The sequence below is a fragment of the Pseudophryne corroboree genome, chromosome 4 (genome assembly GCF_028390025.1).
Source record: "Pseudophryne corroboree isolate aPseCor3 chromosome 4, aPseCor3.hap2, whole genome shotgun sequence".
In the NCBI taxonomy this organism is placed as follows: domain Eukaryota; kingdom Metazoa; phylum Chordata; class Amphibia; order Anura; family Myobatrachidae; genus Pseudophryne; species Pseudophryne corroboree.
Genome location: NC_086447.1, coordinates 375,204,614 through 375,226,515, shown reverse-complemented (window position 1 = coordinate 375,226,515; position 21,902 = coordinate 375,204,614). Strand labels below are relative to the sequence as shown.

Here is a 21,902-nt window from a genome sequence, read left to right as displayed (position 1 = left end):
GTCCAGATAGACACAGTAGTGCACAGTAGACTGGGCACTTATTAACAATCTGCATGTTACCTTTGGCCATGCACATAACTAGGGATGGTCGAGCTGTACAAGGGTGCAGGGTCCATCAGGTGGCACCATCGCTTCTCTATGAAACCTGCATTTGGCTTTCAGGAGTCCTGGAATAGTGTCTGCAACCTAGAAAGTGCTGCAGAACCGCCTGGAGCGTCATAAGGATGCTCAGGGCAATCAACTACTGTACTTACTCGTTCAGCACAGGGAGGATTATCACTCTATAATGGCCCCGGCCTTGGCACCAGATATGTGTCTGCACATTAGACTTGACACTACACAAAGGTATTCGCATTAGACTTGGCACTATATATATGTCTCTCTACTGAGCCGGCCGACGTTTTTTACATGTTACCATACCTCAGTGCTAAAGGGAACTAATCAGGATTCTGCGTACCAGCGTAAGATCCCAGGCAGGGCTGCTTGCTACAACAGCAGCTGGGAGAGGTGCCACTTTGGGTGCACTGCATGGTGTACCCTGAATAATTGTTACTAACCAGCTTTAAAGTGATAATGCATGCCTGCATGACAATGAAATACTAACTGCTCCAAAAAGGGCAACAAATCTGGAAAAAGCTGCATATGAGATTAATTGTGCTTATAAACCACCACTGCATATTTGGAATAAACCCATGAAAAGTGGATAGAAAGGTGGGACGGTTATAAGTGGAAAGCTCACTGGGACCGAGATATAATATAATTCAGAAAAACTAGCCAAACACAGAAGTGTTTGGAAAGTAGACTCTTTTTTGGGAGCACTCTAATTCAGAGGTTTAAGGTTATAGCATCACTGGTAAAATCAATTTTAATAGGTAATATTTAAGTTGGATTTAAGGAGTACAATATGAGTGAAAGAGCCTCGCGAACATATGAACGTAAAATGTTGATCATAAGTGATCACAGTATCACAATTTACTAATTGCCGGAAATTGATAGCTGTGGTACCAAAAGTAAGACAACATTACATATTATTTCTCATGTTTCTTCTAACACAGACCTAAGTGCACGCAAAATTAACTTGTACTCATTTAATACAACCGTCAAACAAACAACACTGGTTTATTAGTACCTACTACAGAACTGTGTGCATGTTTCAGCAACATTGTATACATTTAGGAGGATTAATTGTAACATATCAACAGCAATTTTGTTGCCTTCCAAACAGGTTCAGGAGTAATCCTTGAATAATTTTTCTCACAGTAGAAGGTCATCTTTTGTTTCTGTCTCAAACAATTAAGAGGAGCACAGTGCCGGTGCCGGGTCAAACCCACAATGCTATTACAAACAATAGCAAGCTCAATATAGCACCGAGCACAAATCCTCCTCCCCTCCTGTTTTCTGTATACCAGTGCATTGTCAGCAATACATGTTTGGGTGCAAGCAATATATCTCTGCATTTTTCTACTTTAGTGCCAAGGTATAAATTATTCAATATTATGGTAGCACACACACCACTGTGTGCAGACTGTGTGGAGTAATTGCACTCAGCACTTATATAATGTTTTTTTCTGATGCGGTTATATTGGTGTCTCCCAAGTTCTTATCATGAGTAAAAAGCAAGTCCTGTTTGTGGATACTGTGTGGTTATGAAAAATTCTCCCGCCCAGTAATTTTTACTCATTTATGTACCTGTATTTTTGTGCCTGACGTGTCAATTTGTGACCAGATCAGGTGATTGCCTTTATTTTCACACGTTGTCGGGCATTGGTGCCATATATGTTCATATGGACATACTGTGATTATATTATAAACATTTAGGTGACCAAAAAAGGAGAGCTCAATAATTGCGGTCATACCTCACTGGAGATGCCCAATCTCTTCTGACCTTGGAAGCTAAGCAGTGAAAGGCCGGGTTAGTAACAGGATGGGAGACCACCTCTGAACACCCTGGTACTGCAATAAATTGGCTCCCAGATAGACTGTCACCTATATAAATATTACAAGGTACTCGCTCTCATATGACAAATGAGCTAAGTTAAAAACAAGTCCTATGTGTGGATGCAGTGTGGTCTAGAATAATTTTTCCGCACAGTGATTTTTTCTACTCATCTGTGTACCTTCATCTGTGTGCCTGACGTGCCACTTAGTGACTAAGTCAGGTTATTTGCATTTATTTCTCATAGTTTTGTATGACATTTGTGCCTTATATTTTTACAAAATTTACCAATGTGGATATACAGTGATTATATTACTAACAGATAGGTGACTAAAAAAGGCGAGTTCAATAATTGCGGTCATACCTCACTGGAGATGCCCAATCTCTTCTGACCTTGGAAGCTAAGCAGTGAAAGGCCGGGTTAGTAACAGGATGGGAGACCACCTCTGAACACCCTGGTACTGCAATAAATTGACTCCCGAATAGACCGTCACCTAGACAAATGCCACAAGGTACTCTTTTCAATATGACCAATGATTTAATTCTCTGCGACCCAAATGATCCATAATGGATATATGCAGAATAAATGATGGTCACATTCTACATGAGAAATAATATGTAATGTTGTCTTACTTTTGGTACCACAGCTATCAATTTCCGGCAATTAGTAAATTGTGATACTGTAATCACTTATGATCAACATTTTATGTTCATATGTTCGCGAGGCTATTTCACTCTTATATTTGTAATCCTTAAATCCAACTTAAATATTACCTCTTAAAATTGATTTTACCAGTGATGCTATAACCTTAAACCTCTGAATTAGAGTGCTCCCAAAAAAGAGTCTACTTTCCAAACACTTCTCTGTTTGGCTAGTTTTTCTGATAACCTTTTGACTCAAGGGAGCACCACTGAAAGCAACAAGAATATGTACAGGGACTATAATTTTTCCAATTACATATGTTTGCTATATTGAGAAGCAATTCAGGAATAATTCAGTTTTTCAGAGGTTAATATCTGTTTAAATATTGTACTTGTGCGGTTCCCAATACCCTTTTCTTTCAAAACTTTACATAGGCTGGTTACTCAGCACTCAAAGGGATACCTTCACAGTTATATAACCAAGGCACAGGTTCTTTCCTTCTCTTAGGAAACCCTGTCCCGTACAACACAACTTGTCTTTAGGAGTTCTTAACCATATTAGACTATGAGTTTCAGCTTAAAACAAGAGCTTCGTTCAAGACGCAAAAACAAGGATAATCTAGATGATATCTTTCCAAGTAATCTGGTAGATACTGAACCCCATATCAGCTGGGAAGAGGACTTCCAAAAATTAAACTTTGCATTACGCAAACAAATCAGAACGAATTGGGATCTGACCACCCTAGAAAATTACATCAAAAACTAAATGTCTCCACGCGGTCTCCGGCCAAGGGTATTTCCAACATTTGACTTGGCCAGTGAGAATCTCAAAAAGGAATGGGAACACACTCTTTTGAAATGTTCCAATGAACTTATGAATGTTCTTATCAAACACAATAATCTAGTACTGGAAGAGTGTGAGCGTAATCTGGAGGAGTTAGGCAAGAAATTAGAAATTTGGGAGAAGGACTCTCAATTTCAAAGATGCTTTGAGAAAAATAAATTGGAACTCCAAGCTTATGAACAGACAATCATAGATAGAAAGAAGACCAAGTACGCAAGGGACAAAAGAGACTTCGTGTCTTGAAAAATTTTCAAATGGCAGAAATCATCTTGGAAAAAAGACCCTCCTAGGTACACGGGCCAATATTCATCATCAGAGGCCGAAACATCCGGAGCGGAAGACACCCCGGACTATACTACAGAGAGACACTCCAACGCTAGGAGCGACATACCCAACAATTCTCAAAATCCCAATTCTTCTTCTTTTTTATGCGATCCTCGAGGAGGAGGGGGCAGACAAAGAGGGGGAAGACGAGGCGGGGGAACAAGAGGAAGAAGGGGACCTCAACAATGGGATTCCTCACCCCCGACGACCCGCAACACATACCGGAGGCAACATCAACAGGACACCGCACATAGAGGGCGCTCCGGCCGCGTACCGCGATTTTTACTGACTTCACGGAGTCTGTCATTGACAGACAGTGACAGTCAGTGCTGGGCTGCTGCTGCAGACGCGCCTGTCCTCCCCCCTCCCCTCCCGTGTAATGCCTCATGATTGTTCATATATAATGAGTGGCGGAGCGTCATGACGTCATGCTGCTCATTACATATGCACAAACTGGGCTGGGGCAGGATGCCGCTGCCGCATGGAGCTGGCCCAGGAGCGGACATGTGAATGATTGAGCGGGTGGCCAGGCCTGCTGCCCGCCTTACCGCTCACCCTCTGGCACTCATGGGAACGGTCTGAGTTTTCTCATTTTCATGATTTAGCAGCAGCCAGTAGGTTAGGTATTATTAAGCTCTATTGCCTGGCTCAGCTGACACACAGCCAGTAATCACACTGTATACAGTCAGTCACAGACAGTCATTTTTATTTAGCCAGCCAGCAGGGACATCATGATAAAATTAATATTAGTCAATATGGTGAACTCCTGGAGCTGGAGGACACCATATTGAATAATATTACTTTTAACATGATGTACTTGCTGCTGGCTGGCTTATTATACCAAAAGGAGGGCACCACATTGACTAATATTAATTTTAACATGATGTCTCTGCTGGCTGGTTTATTAAACATGTCTACCCCTCATATTTACAAATGTAGATAAGCTCAGGCCAGTGTTTTATAGCCATCCCGAGGCACTTTATGCTTTTTTGTGTGGGTATTGGGAAGGATGGGGGGGGGGGGGGGAATATTCTATATTCGCTTACCAAAAAATGTAGGCTTGGGCCGGCCCTGATAGCAGCAAATATGGCTCAACCTTGAAATCTTTGCCAGCAGATATGGCTTAGGGTGTGTACACACGGTGAGATCCTTGCTATGCACGATTTTCACTTGCGATTTCCCTTGAACTCCCCAAAGCCCAGATAGCACAGATTTTGACTAACTTTTCTTGAGATATGGACTATGTGTGCTTACAATTTTGGCTTATGTGAGATTTTGGCTTATGTGAGATGTCATTGACATCTGAGATGAACTAGATACAGTAGTACACCGATCTAGCAAGGATTGACTTGCCTGCACAGTCTATCTTTACTTGCGATGCCGACCTGGCAGGACCGCGCATCGGGATCGAATCGGGATCGCAAGGTGACTTTCACCTTGCGATCTGCACTAACTTTTCTTGAGATTTTGACTGTATAGTCAAAATCGAAAGAAAATATCTCACCATGTGTACACACCCTTACTGTATTATGAATGTCAGGAGAAAGGAGTCATGTTTTTTTAATAATTTGCGTTTGCACCAACCATGATTAAGCACAAAATGCTAGGCACCAGATATAGTAGAGATCTCTGTAAATTTGGCATCTGTTATAGTTCAGCATATGTCATCTCCTAACTTTTGAAAAGATGGAACATATCTATAGGCTCTACTTACTGTAGACTGTATATTGTAAGTGTGCTCAAAACAAAAGTACAACACCAAAAAGCACCAACACCAGTAGTGGTACTAGTAAATGAAGTTAAGATCATACTTGAATAGTATACAAAACACAGGTATCAAAGGGATACCTTCACAGTTATATAACCAAGGCACAGGTTCTTTCCTTCTCTTAGGAAACCCTGTCCCGTACAACACAACTTGTCTTTAGGAGTTCTCAACCATATTAGACTATGAGTTTCAGCTTAAAACAAGAGCTTAGTTCAAGACGCAAAAACAAGGATAATCTAGATGATATCTTTCCAAGTAATCTGGTAGATACTGAACCCCATATCAGCTGGGAAGAGGACTTCCAAAAATTAAACTTTGCATTACGCAAACAAATCAGAACGAATTGGGATCTGACCACCCTAGAAAATTACATCAAAAACTAAATGTCTCCACGCGGTCTCCGGCCAAGGGTATTTCCAACATTTGACTTGGCCAGTGAGAATCTCAAAAAGGAATGGGAACACACTCTTTTGAAATGTTCCAATGAACTTATGAATGTTCTTATCAAACACAATAATCTAGTACTGGAAGAGTGTGAGCGTAATCTGGAGGAGTTAGGCAAGAAATTAGAAATTTGGGAGAAGGACTCTCAATTTCAAAGATGCTTTGAGAAAAATAAATTGGAACTCCAAGCTTATGAACAGACAATCATAGATAGAAAGAAGACCAAGTACGCAAGGGACAAAAGAGACTTTGTGTCTGGAAAAATTTTCAAATGGCAGAAATCATCTTGGAAAAAAGACCCTCCTAGGTACACGGGCCAATATTCATCATCAGAGGCCGAAACATCCGGAGCGGAAGACACCCCGGACTATACTACAGAGAGACACTCCAACGCTAGGAGCGACATACCCAACAATTCTCAAAATCCCAATTCTTCTTCTTTTTTATGCGATCCTCGAGGAGGAGGGGGCAGACAAAGAGGGGGAAGACGAGGCGGGGGAACAAGAGGAAGAAGGGGACCTCAACAATGGGATTCCTCACCCCCGACAACCCGCAACACATACCGGAGGCAACATCAACAGGACACCGCACATAGAGGGCGCTCCGGCCGCGTACCGCGATTTTTACTGACTTCACGGAGTCTGTCATTGACAGACAGTGACAGTCAGTGCTGGGCTGCTGCTGCGGACGCGCCTGTCCTCCCCCCTCCCCTCCCGTGTAATGCCTCATGATTGTTCATATATAATGAGTGGCGGAGCGTCATGACGTCATGCCGCTCATTACATATGCACAAACTGGGCTGGGGCAGGATGCCGCTGCCGCATGGAGCTGGCCCAGGAGCGGACATGTGAATGATTGAGCGGGTGGCCAGGCCTGCTGCCCGCCTTACCGCTCACCCTCTGGCACTCATGGGAACGGTCTGAGTTTTCTCATTTTCATGATTTAGCAGCAGCCAGTAGGTTAGGTATTATTAAGCTCTATTGCCTGGCTCAGCTGACACACAGCCAGTAATCACACTGTATACAGTCAGTCACAGATAGTCATTTTTATTTAGCCAGCCAGCAGGGACATCATGATAAAATTAATATTAGTCAATATGGTGAACTCCTGGAGCTGGAGGACTCCATATTGAATAATATTACTTTTAACATGATGTACTTGCTGCTGGCTGGCTTATTATACCAAAAGGAGGGCACCACATTGACTAATATTAATTTTAACATGATGTCTCTGCTGGCTGGTTTATTAAACATGTCTACCCCTCATATTTACAAATGTAGATAAGCTCAGGCCAGTGTTTTATAGCCATCCCGAGGCACTTTATGCTTTTTTGTGTGGGTATTGGGAAGGATGGGGGAGAGGGGGGGGGATATTCTATATTCGCTTACCAAAAAATGTAGGCTTGGGCCGGCCCTGATAGCAGCAAATATGGCTCAACCTTGAAATCTTTGCCAGCAGATATGGCTTAGGGTGTGTACACACGGTGAGATCCTTGCTATGCTCGATTTTCACTTGCGATTTCCCTTGAACTCCCCGAAGCCCAAATAGCACAGATTTTGACTAACTTTTCTTGAGATATGGACTATGTGTGCTTACAATTTTGGCTTATGTGAGATTTTGGCTTATGTGAGATGTCATTGACATCTGAGATGAACTAGATACAGTAGTACACCGATCTAGCAAGGATTGACTTGCCTGCACAGTCTATCTTTACTTGCGATGCCGACCTGGCAGGACCGCGCATCGGGATCGAATCGGGATCGCAAGGTGACTTTCACCTTGCGATCTGCACTAACATTTCTTGAGATTTTGACTGTATAGTCAAAATCGAAAGAAAATATCTCACCATGTGTACACACCCTTACTGTATTATGAATGTCAGGAGAAAGGAGTCAGGTTTTTTTAATAATTTGCGTTTGCACCAACCATGATTAAGCACAAAATGCTAGGCACCAGATATAGTAGAGATCTCTGTAAATTTGGCATCTGTTATAGTTCAGCATATGTCATCTCCTAACTTTTGAAAAGATGGAACATATCTATAGGCTCTACTTACTGTAGACTGTATATTGTAAGTGTGCTCAAAACAAAAGTACAACACCAAAAAGCACCAACACTAGTAGTGGTACTAGTAAATGAAGTTAAGATCATACTTAGTGCTTAGTCGTAGGGAGGCGCACAGAGCATTTGGCGTTACCTTTGAGTGTAATACCTGCGATCATCCACAAGATGTCGGTTTTTAAAATCACCATTGCACATGCGTGTGGTCTCCATTAAAATACAATACTGAACTACAGCGTAAGAACTACTTTACTGCTGCATCTCATTACACTACAGTATGCTACAGTATGTCATACAGTATATTACAGTATATACAGTACAAACGTAAATAGTACAGTATATACAGACGCAAACGAACATGATAAAGCCACAGTATAGTCCATTGATGTTAGGAATATGTGAGCGTCCAAGTCCTGCAGACAAATCAACAAATAAAAATAGTAGTGTATACAGACGAACGTGTTACAGGTATGGTCTATTGATGTTAGGGATATGTGAGCATCCAAATCCCGTAGCCATTACGGCATAATCAAAACCAATAGGCTTATGCATATGTCATGCGGTGACGTGTCCGAATGGTGAAATGTGCCGCTTCCCATGCTTAGAGTCCCGGGTTCGATTCCCAAAGTGCAAATGCATGTTCATTTTTTCCTGACACTGTATTTTTTTTAAATCTTTTGTACTATACCTTCACATTCAATAGAAGTGTGCACACAAGTTTTACATAAAGCAGGGCAAAGCTGCAGGAGTGTATCTAAAATAAACAGCGTCTATGAGGATAAGCGAGCTCTATACACCGTACGGTACACATACAAAACTGTAGCAGGTCAGACTCGATTGAAATGCCTACCACCCATGACCCTGCGTCTCTTGGAAGCCCTTAGCTATGGAGTGAGTGACAGCATATATCTTGCAAAAGTCAGGGCAATGCTGAAGGAGCATCTCCATACCCTAGCTAAAATACACAGGGGTGATAGGGATAAGCGAGCGAGCTCTATGCATCTTACCATACACCAGACTTGATCGCATAGCAAGTTGACAAAATGGCTGCCGCCCATTACCCCTTGCCTCATGGAAGCCCTCCGCTAGGGAGCCAGCGATGGCATAGGTTTTGCAAGTTACAGGGAAATGCTGAAGGAGTGTCTCAATACCCTAGCCAAAATACACAGGGGCAATGAGGTCCCATAGAATGAGCAATTCATAATTTTGATTATGCCATAACGGCTACGGGATTTGGACGCTCATACTCTACAATACAGTACAGTGTATCCCTAACATCAATGGACCATAGTTTGTAACACATTCTGTAACTGTGGCTGTAACATGATTTGCGTCTGTATACACTATCTGTATACACTGTCTGTAAAATGAGCAGTCTCCCAGGGGAGGGGGGAGGGGAAAGGGGGAGGTGGTTCAAAGATACTGCAAATACTGAATTGTCTTTGAAAACAATATTTAGCAACCACCTCCTGCCTACCCCTTCCCCTTTCCCCTGGGAGACTGCTCATTTCAAGGACGGGGATGGAGGTCAGGTTACAATAAATTTACAACACAGTACTATACAGTAGGTAAATGAAGAGCTGATAAGAAGTGCAGGCACAAGCTCTTGTGTCTCTTCTCATACAGTACAGCACAGATTCTCTAACATCAATGAACTACAGTATTGCTTGAATAGTTCGTTGCGTCTGCATACACTATTTTATATTTATTGACATGTCTACAGGACTTTATAGCTGCTGTGTATTTTAGATAGCGGAATGAGACGCTCATGAAGCTTTGCCCTGATTTATGTAAAATCTGTGTGCATGTTTCTATTGAATGTGAAGGTATATTACAATAGATAACCAAACCAAAAAAATAATTAATTAATTCATTAATTAATGGAACTTGGATGCTCATACTGTGCAATACAGTATACAGTATATCCCTAACGTCAATGGACCATACAGTAGTTTGTAACACATTCTATAGCTTTAGATCTAACATGTTCATTTGCGTCTGTATTATTTTTTATTAATTGTCATTCTATGGGACCTCATTGCCGCTGTGTATATTTTAACTAGTGTATCAAGATGCTCCTTTAGCATTGACCTGATTCTTGCAATACCAATGCTGTCGCTCGCTTCATAGCAGTGGGTTTCTGACTTTCCGTGATGTGCTGGGTCATGAGCGGCATCCATTTTGTGAACCCACTCTGTGATCGAGTCTGGCCTGCTACTGTACTGTATGTGTATCATACAGTGCATAGAGCTCGCTTATCCCCAGAGCCGTGGTGTATTTTAGATAGCAAAATGAGACGCTCATGCAGCTATGTCTTGGTTTATGTAAAACCTGTGTGCACACTTCTATTTAATGTGACGGTACAGTATATTACAGTAGATTAAAATATTTTTTTATAAAGTGTCAGGAGAAAATAAACATGCATTTGCACTGTGGGAATCTAACCTGGAACTCTTAGCATGGGAAGAGGTACACTTCACCACTCGGACACTACACCTCATGATAAACAAGCTCATGTGTAAATGTACTGTAAGCAGTGATCCCTTCTCTTTGGTTTTTGTTTATGCCGTTACGGGACGTGGAAGCTTATATTGTACAAAACACATACTGTACATACTTTAACGTTAATGCACTACAGTATTGCTTTAACACATTAGTTGCATCTGTATATACTATTGGGACTTGGACGCTCACATTCACTAACACGGCAATGGACAAGTGTTTTAACACGTTCGTTTGCGTCTGTATAAACTTTTTTTTTTTTTACTCTCTCCATCTGACCATTGGTCTCTGTATACAGTATACAGTACGTACATTCGTCACTGACCATTTGCCAGAGCTTGTAGATCAATCCGCCGCTATTCGCTCTAAAGTACTGGATTAGTGGAGCATTAGCCATCCAGTGGTAGAGATGTGTATTGCATGCTGAGTATGTAGTCGTGCCTCAATGCGCCTGTCCGTGCATAAACTCAGCAACCTAAGCTATCTCCTAGATGCGACTAAACCTCAGTTTAGGTGGAGAAACGGCAAAGATAAGGAAGGCTCCATCTGTATGATCAGAGGATGCGACATTCGACCCGAGGGACTGCGCATTGCATCGTAATTGTACCCAAAACATGCACGATGTGCACATGATGCATCGAACAACGCGTCCTAGTGAATGGCCAGCCTAAGTATTACCAGATCAACAAAATACATCTAGAGAAAAGTTAAGTAAACATGTTGTATAGTAAAAACCTCAGCTATGTTTCATACATTCTAATGTTAATTTCACTGTAGCCATGCAGCATACATGTTAATGCTAATTATACCGCAGCAATGCAGGAAACATATGAATGCTAATTATACTGCAGCAATATAGGAAATATATTAATGCTAATTATACTGCAGCCATGCAGCATACACGTTAATGAATTTATAATTACAATGCAGCATACATGTTTATGACAATTGCATGGCAGCAAACGTGTTCATTTTGATTTGGGTATCATGGATTGGGTAATGGTTAGCATTACTGCACCAAAGCACTAAGGGAGTCATTCCGACCTGTTCGCACGCTGCCGTTTTTCACAGCGCAGCGATCAGATCACTACTGCGCATGCGTATGCACCGCAATGCGCAGGCGCGTCGTATGGGTACAAAGCGGATCGTTGCTGGGCGATGGATTTAACGAAGAATCCATTCACACAGCCGATCGCAAGGAGATTGACAGGAAGTAGGAGTTTATGGGTGTCAACTGACTGTTTTCTGGGAGTGTTTGGGAAAACGCAGGCGTGTCCAAGCGTTTGCAGGGCGGGTGTCTGACGTCCGTTCCGGGACCAGAAAGGCTGAAGTGATCGCAGCGGCTGAGTAAGTTCAGACCTACTCAGAAACTGCAGAAAATGTTTTTGCAGAGCTCGGCTGCACAGGTGTTCGCACACTTGCAAAGCTAAAATACATACCCTTATAGGCTGCGACTATCTGATCGCAGCGCTGCAAAAAGCAGCTAGCGAGCAACTCGGAATGACCCCCTAAGTACTGCTGTTGCCATCTTTTGCCGTATGCAAGTGTGATTATATGCTAATATGGGTAGAAGCTAACCTGAGCATAGGGACGCCCAATGCTGTCACATCATTTCCATCCAACAGCATACAATTGCTGATACATCGGTGCTATCGTCACAGATCAAGTGCCAGTGTCTGAGATGCACAGGCTGAGCTACTCTCGTAAGATGTAGAGGGCTCTCCAGTAGCACGTAAGATTGCAACTGCTAATTTATGTACACCCAGAAAATGGCATCTGAATGGCCATGACACGCCTGTGTTTATCAGATCACTCCCCGTACCAACCCCAAATGCTGTCTTCCTCTCACTCACTTTGCAACTACTTCCTCAGTGCGACTGCAATTGCACTTCACTCACTGCGCATGTGCAGTTAAAAAACACCGGCTGATTTGGTTACAATTGCAGCAGTGCAACCGCATCTGAATCAGACCCTAAGGTGTCAATTTCGACTCCCACCATTGCCCTGTGTGGAATTTGTATATTCTCGCAGTCCTTGCGTGGGTGTTCTCCGGTTTCCTTCCACACTCCAAAAATATATACAAAAACCGGGTGTGTGAATCCGCACTGATAATGAAGAAACAGTTAAAATATGAATAATTATATAACCAATATGGTTATACTGTATTGTTCAATATATAACAGTGTTCTATTGGTGGTGCTCCCGGATTTTTTTGGAGATCCAGACTACAGAATTCAAAAAAGAGAAAAGACAAAAAAGTCTCTTCCAGGAGCACTCTTACACGTGTTTATTACAAATAATCATCTAATTTATCCTATAGTAGGTGTCCAATCTATGCACTCCAAAAATATACTGGTAGGTTATTTGGCACCAAACAAAAAATGAAGCCAATTGTTTATGTGTGCGTGTACATGTGGTAGGGAACATAGATTGTAAACTCCACTGGGGCAGGGACTGATGCGAAAGGCCAAATATTTTCTGGACAGTGTTCTGAAATATGTGAGCGCTATATAAATAACTGGTAAATAAATAAAGCAGTACTGTTTATACTACAGCAATGCAGTACACTTGATAATGCTAATTACTGTAAACGCTTACAGCATACATGCTAATATTAGTAACTGCGGCCATGCAGCCTGACTTATTCATGTGTCTAGATTTAATTGGTTCAATAAACCTATATCCTACATTATTTGGTAATGCAAAATTAACATTTTATTTTCTATCGGCATGCATGTAGACCTTGGATATACTGTATAACTACTTCTGTAAAAATTATATGTTGCTTATTTGTACCAAATAACAAAATCACATTTGTGTGCTGAACAGTAGAGACTGATACTGTATTTTGTATTAACATGCCTGGGCTCAATTAATTAATTTAAAGCGACACGTCTTTTACATCAGTAACCTAATGTGAGGTTGATTCAGGAAAAATATCAGTACTAATTCTGTGCTTATACCTTAAAACAAAATGAATGTCAGACCAACAGACCAATATCTGATATGCTTACAACATGCAATATCTATGTCATACACTTGTCAGATAATTGAAATTCGAGCAACATTGATCTGTTTTTAAGACATGCTGAATGATTTTCAGTGCCGGATTAAGGCTAGTGGGGGTCCTGAGTCAACGAGGTAAACAAAATTCACTCTACCCCCGCCGCTGTGAGAGAGAGAAAACCTGGGTGTCAGGGAGAAAGAAAGAGAGAGGGAGTGAGAGTGAGGGAAAAATGAGACAGTCGATATTAGGGAGAAAGAAAGAGGAGCGATATAGAGAAAAGGGTGTCAGAGAGAGAGAGAGAAAGGGTGACAGAGTGAAAGACAGAGGAGCGAGAAAGAGAGATAGAGAGGGTGTCAGGGAGAGGCGGAGAGAGAGAGGGTGTCAGGGAAAGAGAGAGAGAGACATGGGAGCAAGAGTTAGAGAGAGTCAGTGAAATAGAGAGGGAAAAAGAGAGGGAAAGATGGGAGAGAGACAGATTTAGGAGCAAGAGAGAGAGGATGTCAGGGAGAGAGAAAGAAAGAGAGGGGGGAACAAGGGAGCGAGAGAGAGAGAAGAAAAAATGAGACAGTCGGTATCAGGGAGAAAGAGAGAAGCCAGATAGAGAAAAGTTTGTCAGAGAGAGAGATGGGGTGTCAGTGAGTGAAAGAGAGAGGAGCGAGAAAGATAGATAGAGAGGGTATCAGGGAGAGAGAGAGGGTGTCAGAGAGATAGAGAGGGATGAGGGAAGGGAGAGAGAAAGGGGTGAAAGTGGGAGGGCGAGAGAGACGGGAGCAAGAGAGGGAGAGAGACAGGATGTCAGGGAGAGACAGTTGGACAGAGGGTCTCAGTTAGAGAGATAGAATGTGTCAGGGAGAGCAAGCGAGGGAGAGAGACTTAGAAAATGAGAGCAAGAGAGAGAGGGTGTCAAGGAGAGAGAAGGAGGGGGAGCCAGCGGTAGAGATGGAGGGAGGGAGGGAGGGAGGGAGGGAGAGAGGCAGAGAGAGGAGAGGAAGAGAGAGGGATAGGTAGTGTCAGGGAGAGAAAGGAGGAGAGAGAGAGGGGCAAGAGAGAGTTTATCAGGAAGAGATAGAGAGGGGAGAACGTGTCATGGAGAGAGAGAGAAAGAAAACAGAGTGATGCAAGAGAAAGGGGGAAATAAAGAGAGTGTCAGACATTAGGCCCTGCCCCTTCCCCATACACCCACGAATTGCAGCACTGCACTGCTGCTGAGAGCTGGCCAGGTAGTAGGGTGCAGAGTGAGCCGGGTCAGCGCAATGTTTACCGCAGTGTGTGTGGGTGCCCCCAATGTGTTGAACAGTGCGTGTCCAGCATACGTTTGTAAGGAGATGAATATCTTCCTGATCAATGAGTTAAGGTCCATACACACTGGGCGTTTTTGCCCAGCGTGTATGCACAGTGATGATCGCTGACATCGCTGGGCTGAAAAGCGCTCAGTGCATACACACTGAGTGCTTTCCCCCGCTGCCCAGCGATGTCAGCGGGGGTGAGCAGCTTTCCATAGCAAGACGCTATGGAAATCCGCTCACCCCGCCGTTCATCTACTGGTAATACCAGTAGATGAACAGCGGCTGCCAGCGATGAAGCAGGAGCGCGCATCAGTGCTCACCGCTCTTCTCTTGTCCATACACACTGGACGGCTTTGAGCTGAAAGCAGCTCAACACACCAAAAGTGACCTGCTCTCAGCTCAAAATCACCCAGTGTGTATGGGCCTTAAGGTTGATGTCTTGGACTATTTTGGTGATCTGGGACTATTTTGTTATCATTATAGATTAAGGGTCTATTTAGTAAAATTGCTGCTAAGCCTTACAAAAATATTGGCAGTTATCGCCCTGTCTTGCACTGACTTTTGGTAATTATTTATATCAATAAACATGCTGGGGTAGTCCCTGCATTATTGGACTGCTGCAGTGATAACTCCCCACAGTAACGTCTTTCCCAAGTGCAAAAGACATCAGGAATCATCCTACGCACAATGGCCTATCAGGGAAGCACATATATTCATGTCCCAGCTTGTGAAAGATGTCATCAAACTGCCCCCGAGTATGTGCCTGTCTGAGCACATACAGGTAATATCTCTGAGAGACCCATGCAAGCAGTGCACTATGGGAGAAAGCAGTTCAACTACACATGATGCTACTCAGAGATGGTGTTCTGCTTTTAACAAATGACAGAAGCTTTGTATCTCAGATCTTTATAAATATTGTTCTTTTAAAGCCCCCGTTGCTACCAAAGGAGCTTCAGGAATGTAACAGGAGAAAATGTGGAAATATCTGTGATTTCTCCACAATTTTACTAAACTAAATATGCAGTAGCAATATTCTAGGCTCTCTCCTGCTACATGCTGGAAGAACGCCTTTTTTTTAGTTTACTAAATAGACCCCTGAAAGAGTAATTCTAATTTATGTTTAATTATTTTCTAAGCCTTTAGTAAAAGCTTTCCAGCTCTGGCGCAGTCAGGCTGAGATGAATTCTGTACCAAATACCCAGCCCCAGCACACCTGTTATATCACTGCCCTGTGGACTAGTGACATAAGCCCATGGGAGGAAAGTAGGGATGGCCGTCGGTGGATTATCCATCGATGATCACCATCAATTGTACCGTTGATGGATAACTTTGATGGTGTAAAACCATCTATAAGGGAACCATCAATGGTTTTACCCATCGATGTTCACCCTTGCATTACTGTACAATGAAATGCGGACCAATCAGAGCCCGGGGACATGGCTTAACAGGTGTCAGGGGGTGGGGCTAAGCTTTGTGCTCTGACACTTTGACGGGAATTTTTTTTTTTTTTGTAGCACTGAACCATTGATGGCGGGAAGCCATCTGGTTCACCCCCATTGATGGTAATAGTGTTCGACATCGGTCATAGACCATCGATTATTTTGAATCATCGATGGCCATCCCTAGTGGAAAGACAAGAACAAATACATGGCTACACATATGGCTTACACAAATAAACTCTAAAGGAAATCAACACGTAATCATACAGATTAAATTAGGGGAGAAAACCTAAAGGAAGACAAAATGTCATCATACCGGCTAAATTACAGTAGAAAGCATAAATGAACAGCAATATACATCTTAAAAGAGTTTCTTTAAAACTCCCTCCCATTCCCCATGACCAGCATTTCCTGGAACTCGAGCCATTTCCCATCATCAACTGCTACTGAGGCATCCGTCACTCAGGCATTGGTATAATTGATGATGTTGGGGGGTTACTATAAACCTACTATAGCTAGTTAGCCAACATGTTTCATAAGTGGTAAAGGTCACTAGTGACATCACCACATACAGTATAACCACACTTTGTTAGTATGAATTTATTAACAAACTGATGACATCCAGATGTTAGACACATAACCTGAGTAAACCTGCATCTAGGAACATGCACCAGTACTGAACCCTTATATGACATGTTTTGAGGGGTTTCTTGGCTCTTCATTAAACATTAATTCAATAAAGGTTAAATGAATATGCCAGGTCCTGTGCTGGTACAGTCTGTGACATGTCCTGCTGTACGAGTTTCATAGGCCCTGAAGGCATCACTGTTAGCATACAGGCTGCACTGTTTGAGATCACATCTGATCTCTGACTTGGCCAGGCTGCTTTGCTACAGCAGGTATATAGATGTGTGTCCTCATACACTGAGCATCTTTGCACTATATAACATGAGATCCCTGGCGCAACTGAGATGGTTTTAGATGAGTAGTGTACCATCATTTTCTTTACATATTGCATCATAGTCCCATCACAGATACAATGAAAAGCTGCTAACAATGTACTAGAGACACTAGGCTAGACTTAGCAGCAGAGGAATTGGTATAAAACACGTACAAAGTCGCCGATGAAGCACAATGGAATGTGGCACAAGGGAAAGCTGCGGCTGCTCGCATCGGAGCCCTTTTACACAGATTCAGATGTACACACATGTACAAATGGGGATGCGGTTACATTGCCGGCAGTTGGGATCCCAGCAGTCAGAAATCCCGACACCAGAATCCCGACCACTGACAATGCTGACAATCGGAATCCCGGCTAACAGGTGCTATTCCCACTCGTGGGTGTCCATGACACCCATAGAGTGGGAATAGAACCTGTGGCATTCACTTGCCCCCTTGCCGGCATTCTGGCAGCCGAGATCACGGAGTCGGTATGCTGACCACCGGGATCCCGGCCGTCAGCATACCATACGCAATGCCTACAAGTGAGCCATGGTGGTCTGTGTATGCAAACAATGTAATTTTGTTGCTTATAATTGTTTTAATAATGCAAATTAGACACATTTTGGGTAACAGTCACATGGGACCTGACGTGTTGAGATGGGCTATTTGGCAGAACCTGAGCCACAATGTACATCTATACAGGGTTTTGAAAGCCCTCACACATTAGGAATCTGATGCTCTCACTACCAACTGTAGGTTGCAGCAGCGCAGCTTTTGTTCAGTGAGCCACATGCTGCTGCATCCTTTCCATTTCATCTGTGTAGACTTACACCAGTGACTAGCTTAATGACCTGCTACTGGAAATGAGCTGACACTTGTCTCTGTGAGCCAGCATTCTGTATCCTGAGCTACCTGCTTTCCCGAGCTTTAACACTTGGCTATTGGATGGCTACCACTGTGGTTCTTTTACTACTATCTCTCAGGCTCCTGATCCCTGGGTCTTGGACATCTACCTCCTCTGGCTCTAAACCCACTGCTCTCAGATGACTACTTTTCCAGCTCTAATAAACCGTTCCTACCATTGGGTTCCACCAGACCAGCAACCACTGTACAGGTATCATAAAGCTGACAGAATCGTCCTGACAGAATCTTATAGGGATTTTTATTGCCAATTTATTTCTGTCAAGATCTTTCCCTGAGAAAATATAACAATTGATAGAAAGTACGATGTAGAGGTGTGATGGGGCATGGCCTAGCCCAAACTTTAAAATACAGTGAATGTAATAATAGAGATGCTCAGTAAATGTGTGCAGTATGTACGAGCATATAGTATTTGTAATGCATGCAATAAACAGTTTGCATTTACACGCCTTGCATTACAACATAGGGGTAAATTTACTAAGATGGGAGTTCTATTTAAGATGGGATGTTGTCCATGGCAACCAATCAGATTCTCATTTATCTAGCACCTTCTAGAAGATAATACCTGAAATCTGATTGGTTGCTATTGGCAACATCCCATCTTAAATAGAACTCCCATATTAGTAAATTTACCCCATAGTATGATCCCATAGATTGTAAGCTTGCAAACAGGGCCTTCCTACCTCTTTGTCTGTCTGTTTTTACCCAGTTTTTTTGTTCTATTACAAAAAGCGCAACGGAATAAGCTGCACTATATAAGAAACTGTTAATAAATAATAAAATAATATAATTGTTTGCATATTCTGCGCACAGGCAACATTTACACTGGGTACACACCTAGAGTTTATCTGTCCAATCTGTCTGGTCAGAAAATGCTTCCATACATTACCAGATTTTTGTTTTCACCAGACAGATTGGACAGATAAATCTGCATGTGTATGCACCTTTACACTAACTAGAACTCAGCCAAAGAGAGCAAATGATATGATGTTGAAACAACTGAGTACTAATTGTCTCTTTTTTTCAGATATCTGTAAACAGTTACTAGATATACAAATATAAGTAGCAAATATAAGTAGCATATATTTGTATTAACAAGAAAGTCAGTGATCTTCAAAAATAAATGCACAGTATGTCAGCATGTAATGACTAAGAGGTCTACTAAGCCGTGGAGAGAGATAAATTACCAGTCAATCAGCTTCTAACTGTCATGTTACATGCTGGGTTTGAAAAATGGAAGTTAGGAGCTGGTTGGCTGGTACTTTATCTCCGTCCACTGTATCTCTCTCCAAGCACATAGGGGTCTATTTACTAAGTCTTGGAGAGAGATAAAGTGTACGGAGATAAAGTACCAACCAACCAGCTCCTAACTGTCATTTTTCAAACACAGCCTGTGACATGGCAGTTAGGAGCTGATTGGCTGTTACTTTACCTCCGTGCACTTTATCTCCATCCGAGGCTTAGTAAATAGACACCATAGACCCCCAATTTCTGACAAATTGCTCTATCTGCTAATACATGTAAGGCATCACAGTTCATCCTCCACTGATACATGAAAATGTGAATGTATTCTTTAAGGTTTCTGTGAAATCCACTATATGGAACTACATTATATATGGGCATATTTATTTGGGATATAATGTATGGGATATTCTCTGTTGACATCTGTACTATGAATTTTCAAATAAAAAATATCCTAGTGGTCCCTTGGGTAATATTAATTAGTAGACTGGACTAGTAACATTTTACATTTGAATCTCCATATTCTATAATGTAGTATTTCTGAAATTGCAATAGAAAACTATCTTTGTATCTGTAATACTTACGATTTATATCCATCCCCAGCCAGTTTCTATATTGTCTCCATTGTTGTGTTTTTGGAAGCACATATATCCATGTCCCAGTTCCATTTATACAGAAATAAAGAGCTGGTTTAGCAGAAGACAGCTGAATGTAGAAAACAAGAACTTTATCGGGAAGATTGAGACATTGAGATGACTTGGCTAAGATGTGATGTCCAGGGAAAAAATGAAGAAAATTTAACGGCTTTCGTGAAAAATGTGAGATAGAAATGTGACCACTACAAACATAGTGCAAGAGCTGAACAGCAATAAATAAAAGTTTCAGGGTCTTTGTCAGACTCTAGGAATAAGAAACTGAACTGAGAACACAATCTGAAATCCTTGCCAAGCACCAGAAATGTCCACATCCTGTTGTTCTGAAAGATGTCAAGGCATTGGGCAAAAATGAGAACATGGTCCTGTGTATGACAGAGTACATATCTCAGAGACATTCCGGCTGTCAAGACACTGGGGGAGGAATGAAAGGAGGAAAAGAGATCATAAAGAGCATTTACTGACTCACTGGTATTCCTTCAATTGTCACAAAATCTTCTTCATGACGCAGGTGTATCATGTTCTACCACAATACCAATTTCACCCTATGTCATGTACCATAGCAGGAATATGAGGACCGAGGCAACATACTGGTTTGAGCAGTTTGATCGTGCATCAAAATCATATTTGACTCAATATTACTGATATGCGGGCCGATTCAGGTTGGATCGCAATCAATCGATCCAACCCGCAGTTACCCGATGTTCGTAAAACTGCATATGTGCAGAACGGGTCCTGGGATCATATCGCAGGGATGTGAACACCTTTGCCTGATTGACAGGCAGAGGCATTTGCGGGGAAGAACAAGGGCAGCTGGCGTTGCTCCCATTTCTGCTAGTGGCAAGGCCAAAGACTGCATCACGAGATGAAGTTTCCTTGGCGTCGCAAGGTGCCCTGCAACTGCAAACCTGAGTTACCCCCCCCCCCCCCCCCCCCCTTCATAGTCTACTATGGGGATAGCATTATTAAGTACAGCTATTTAACAAGCTCTAAAAATAATTTGTAGCTTGTCTCCGTTAGCTAACATCATCTTTAGATGGTGTGATCTTTAGATGGTGTGATTCTTTCATCTTTTGAGGAAGTCTGGTCAGAGGGATCCTCTGATTCCTCTCTGGTGAGCCGAAACTCTTTTCAATGCTCTTTGCATATGTTTCGCTATGTATGTGCTCAGGTACATGTTCAGCTGAACAGCATGGGCAGGTCCAAAGTAGTGATAGCTATCACTAAACTGCTTTGTGTTCCCCAGGACATCTCTCCTACATAGCAAGGGACTGCCACTCAACTAGACAGCATATGACTGCCACTCTCCTACATAGCAAGTGATTGCCACTCAACTAGACAGCATATGACTGCCACTATCCTACATAGCAAGTCACTGCCACTCAACTAGACAGCATATGACTGCCACTGTCCTACATAGCAAGTGACTGCCACTCACCTAGACAGCATATGACTGCCACTCTCCTACATAGCAAGTGACTGCCACTCAACTAGACAGCATATGACTGCCACTCAACTAGACAGCATATGACTGCCACTGTCCAACATAGCAAGTTACTGCCACTCACCTAGACAGCATATGACTGCCACTCTCCTACATAGCAAGGGACTGCCACTCAACTAGACAGCATATGACTGCCACTCTCCTACATAGCAAGTGACTGCCACTCAACTAGACAGCATATGACTGCCACTGTCCTACATAGCAAGGGACTGCCACTCAACTAGACAGCATATGACTGCCACTCCTACATAGCAAGTGACTGCTACTCAACTAGACAGCATATGACTGCCACTCTCCTACATAGCAAGTGACTGCCACTCAACTAGACAGCATATGACTGCCACTGTCCTACATAGCAAGGGACTGCCACTCAACTAGACAGCATAT

General features: G+C 42.5%; 1 protein-coding gene and 2 pseudogenes across 1 annotated transcript in view; 2 read left to right on the top strand and 1 right to left on the bottom strand.

The window, feature by feature from the left end:
• THPO (thrombopoietin) overlaps positions 1-20,325 on the bottom strand; it is a 141,594-nt gene extending 121,269 nt beyond the window's left edge. Inside the window, exon 1 of the mRNA XM_063916645.1 lies at positions 19,943-20,325. Coding sequence (XP_063772715.1) covers positions 19,943-19,955 — 13 coding nt within the window. The 5' untranslated portion in view covers positions 19,956-20,325. The remainder of the gene's footprint in view (positions 1-19,942) is intronic.
• LOC134912340 (5S ribosomal RNA) lies at positions 1,843-1,962 on the top strand (annotated as a pseudogene).
• Positions 2,287-2,406, top strand: LOC134912339 (5S ribosomal RNA; annotated as a pseudogene).
• Positions 20,326-21,902: the final 1,577 nt, after the last annotated feature.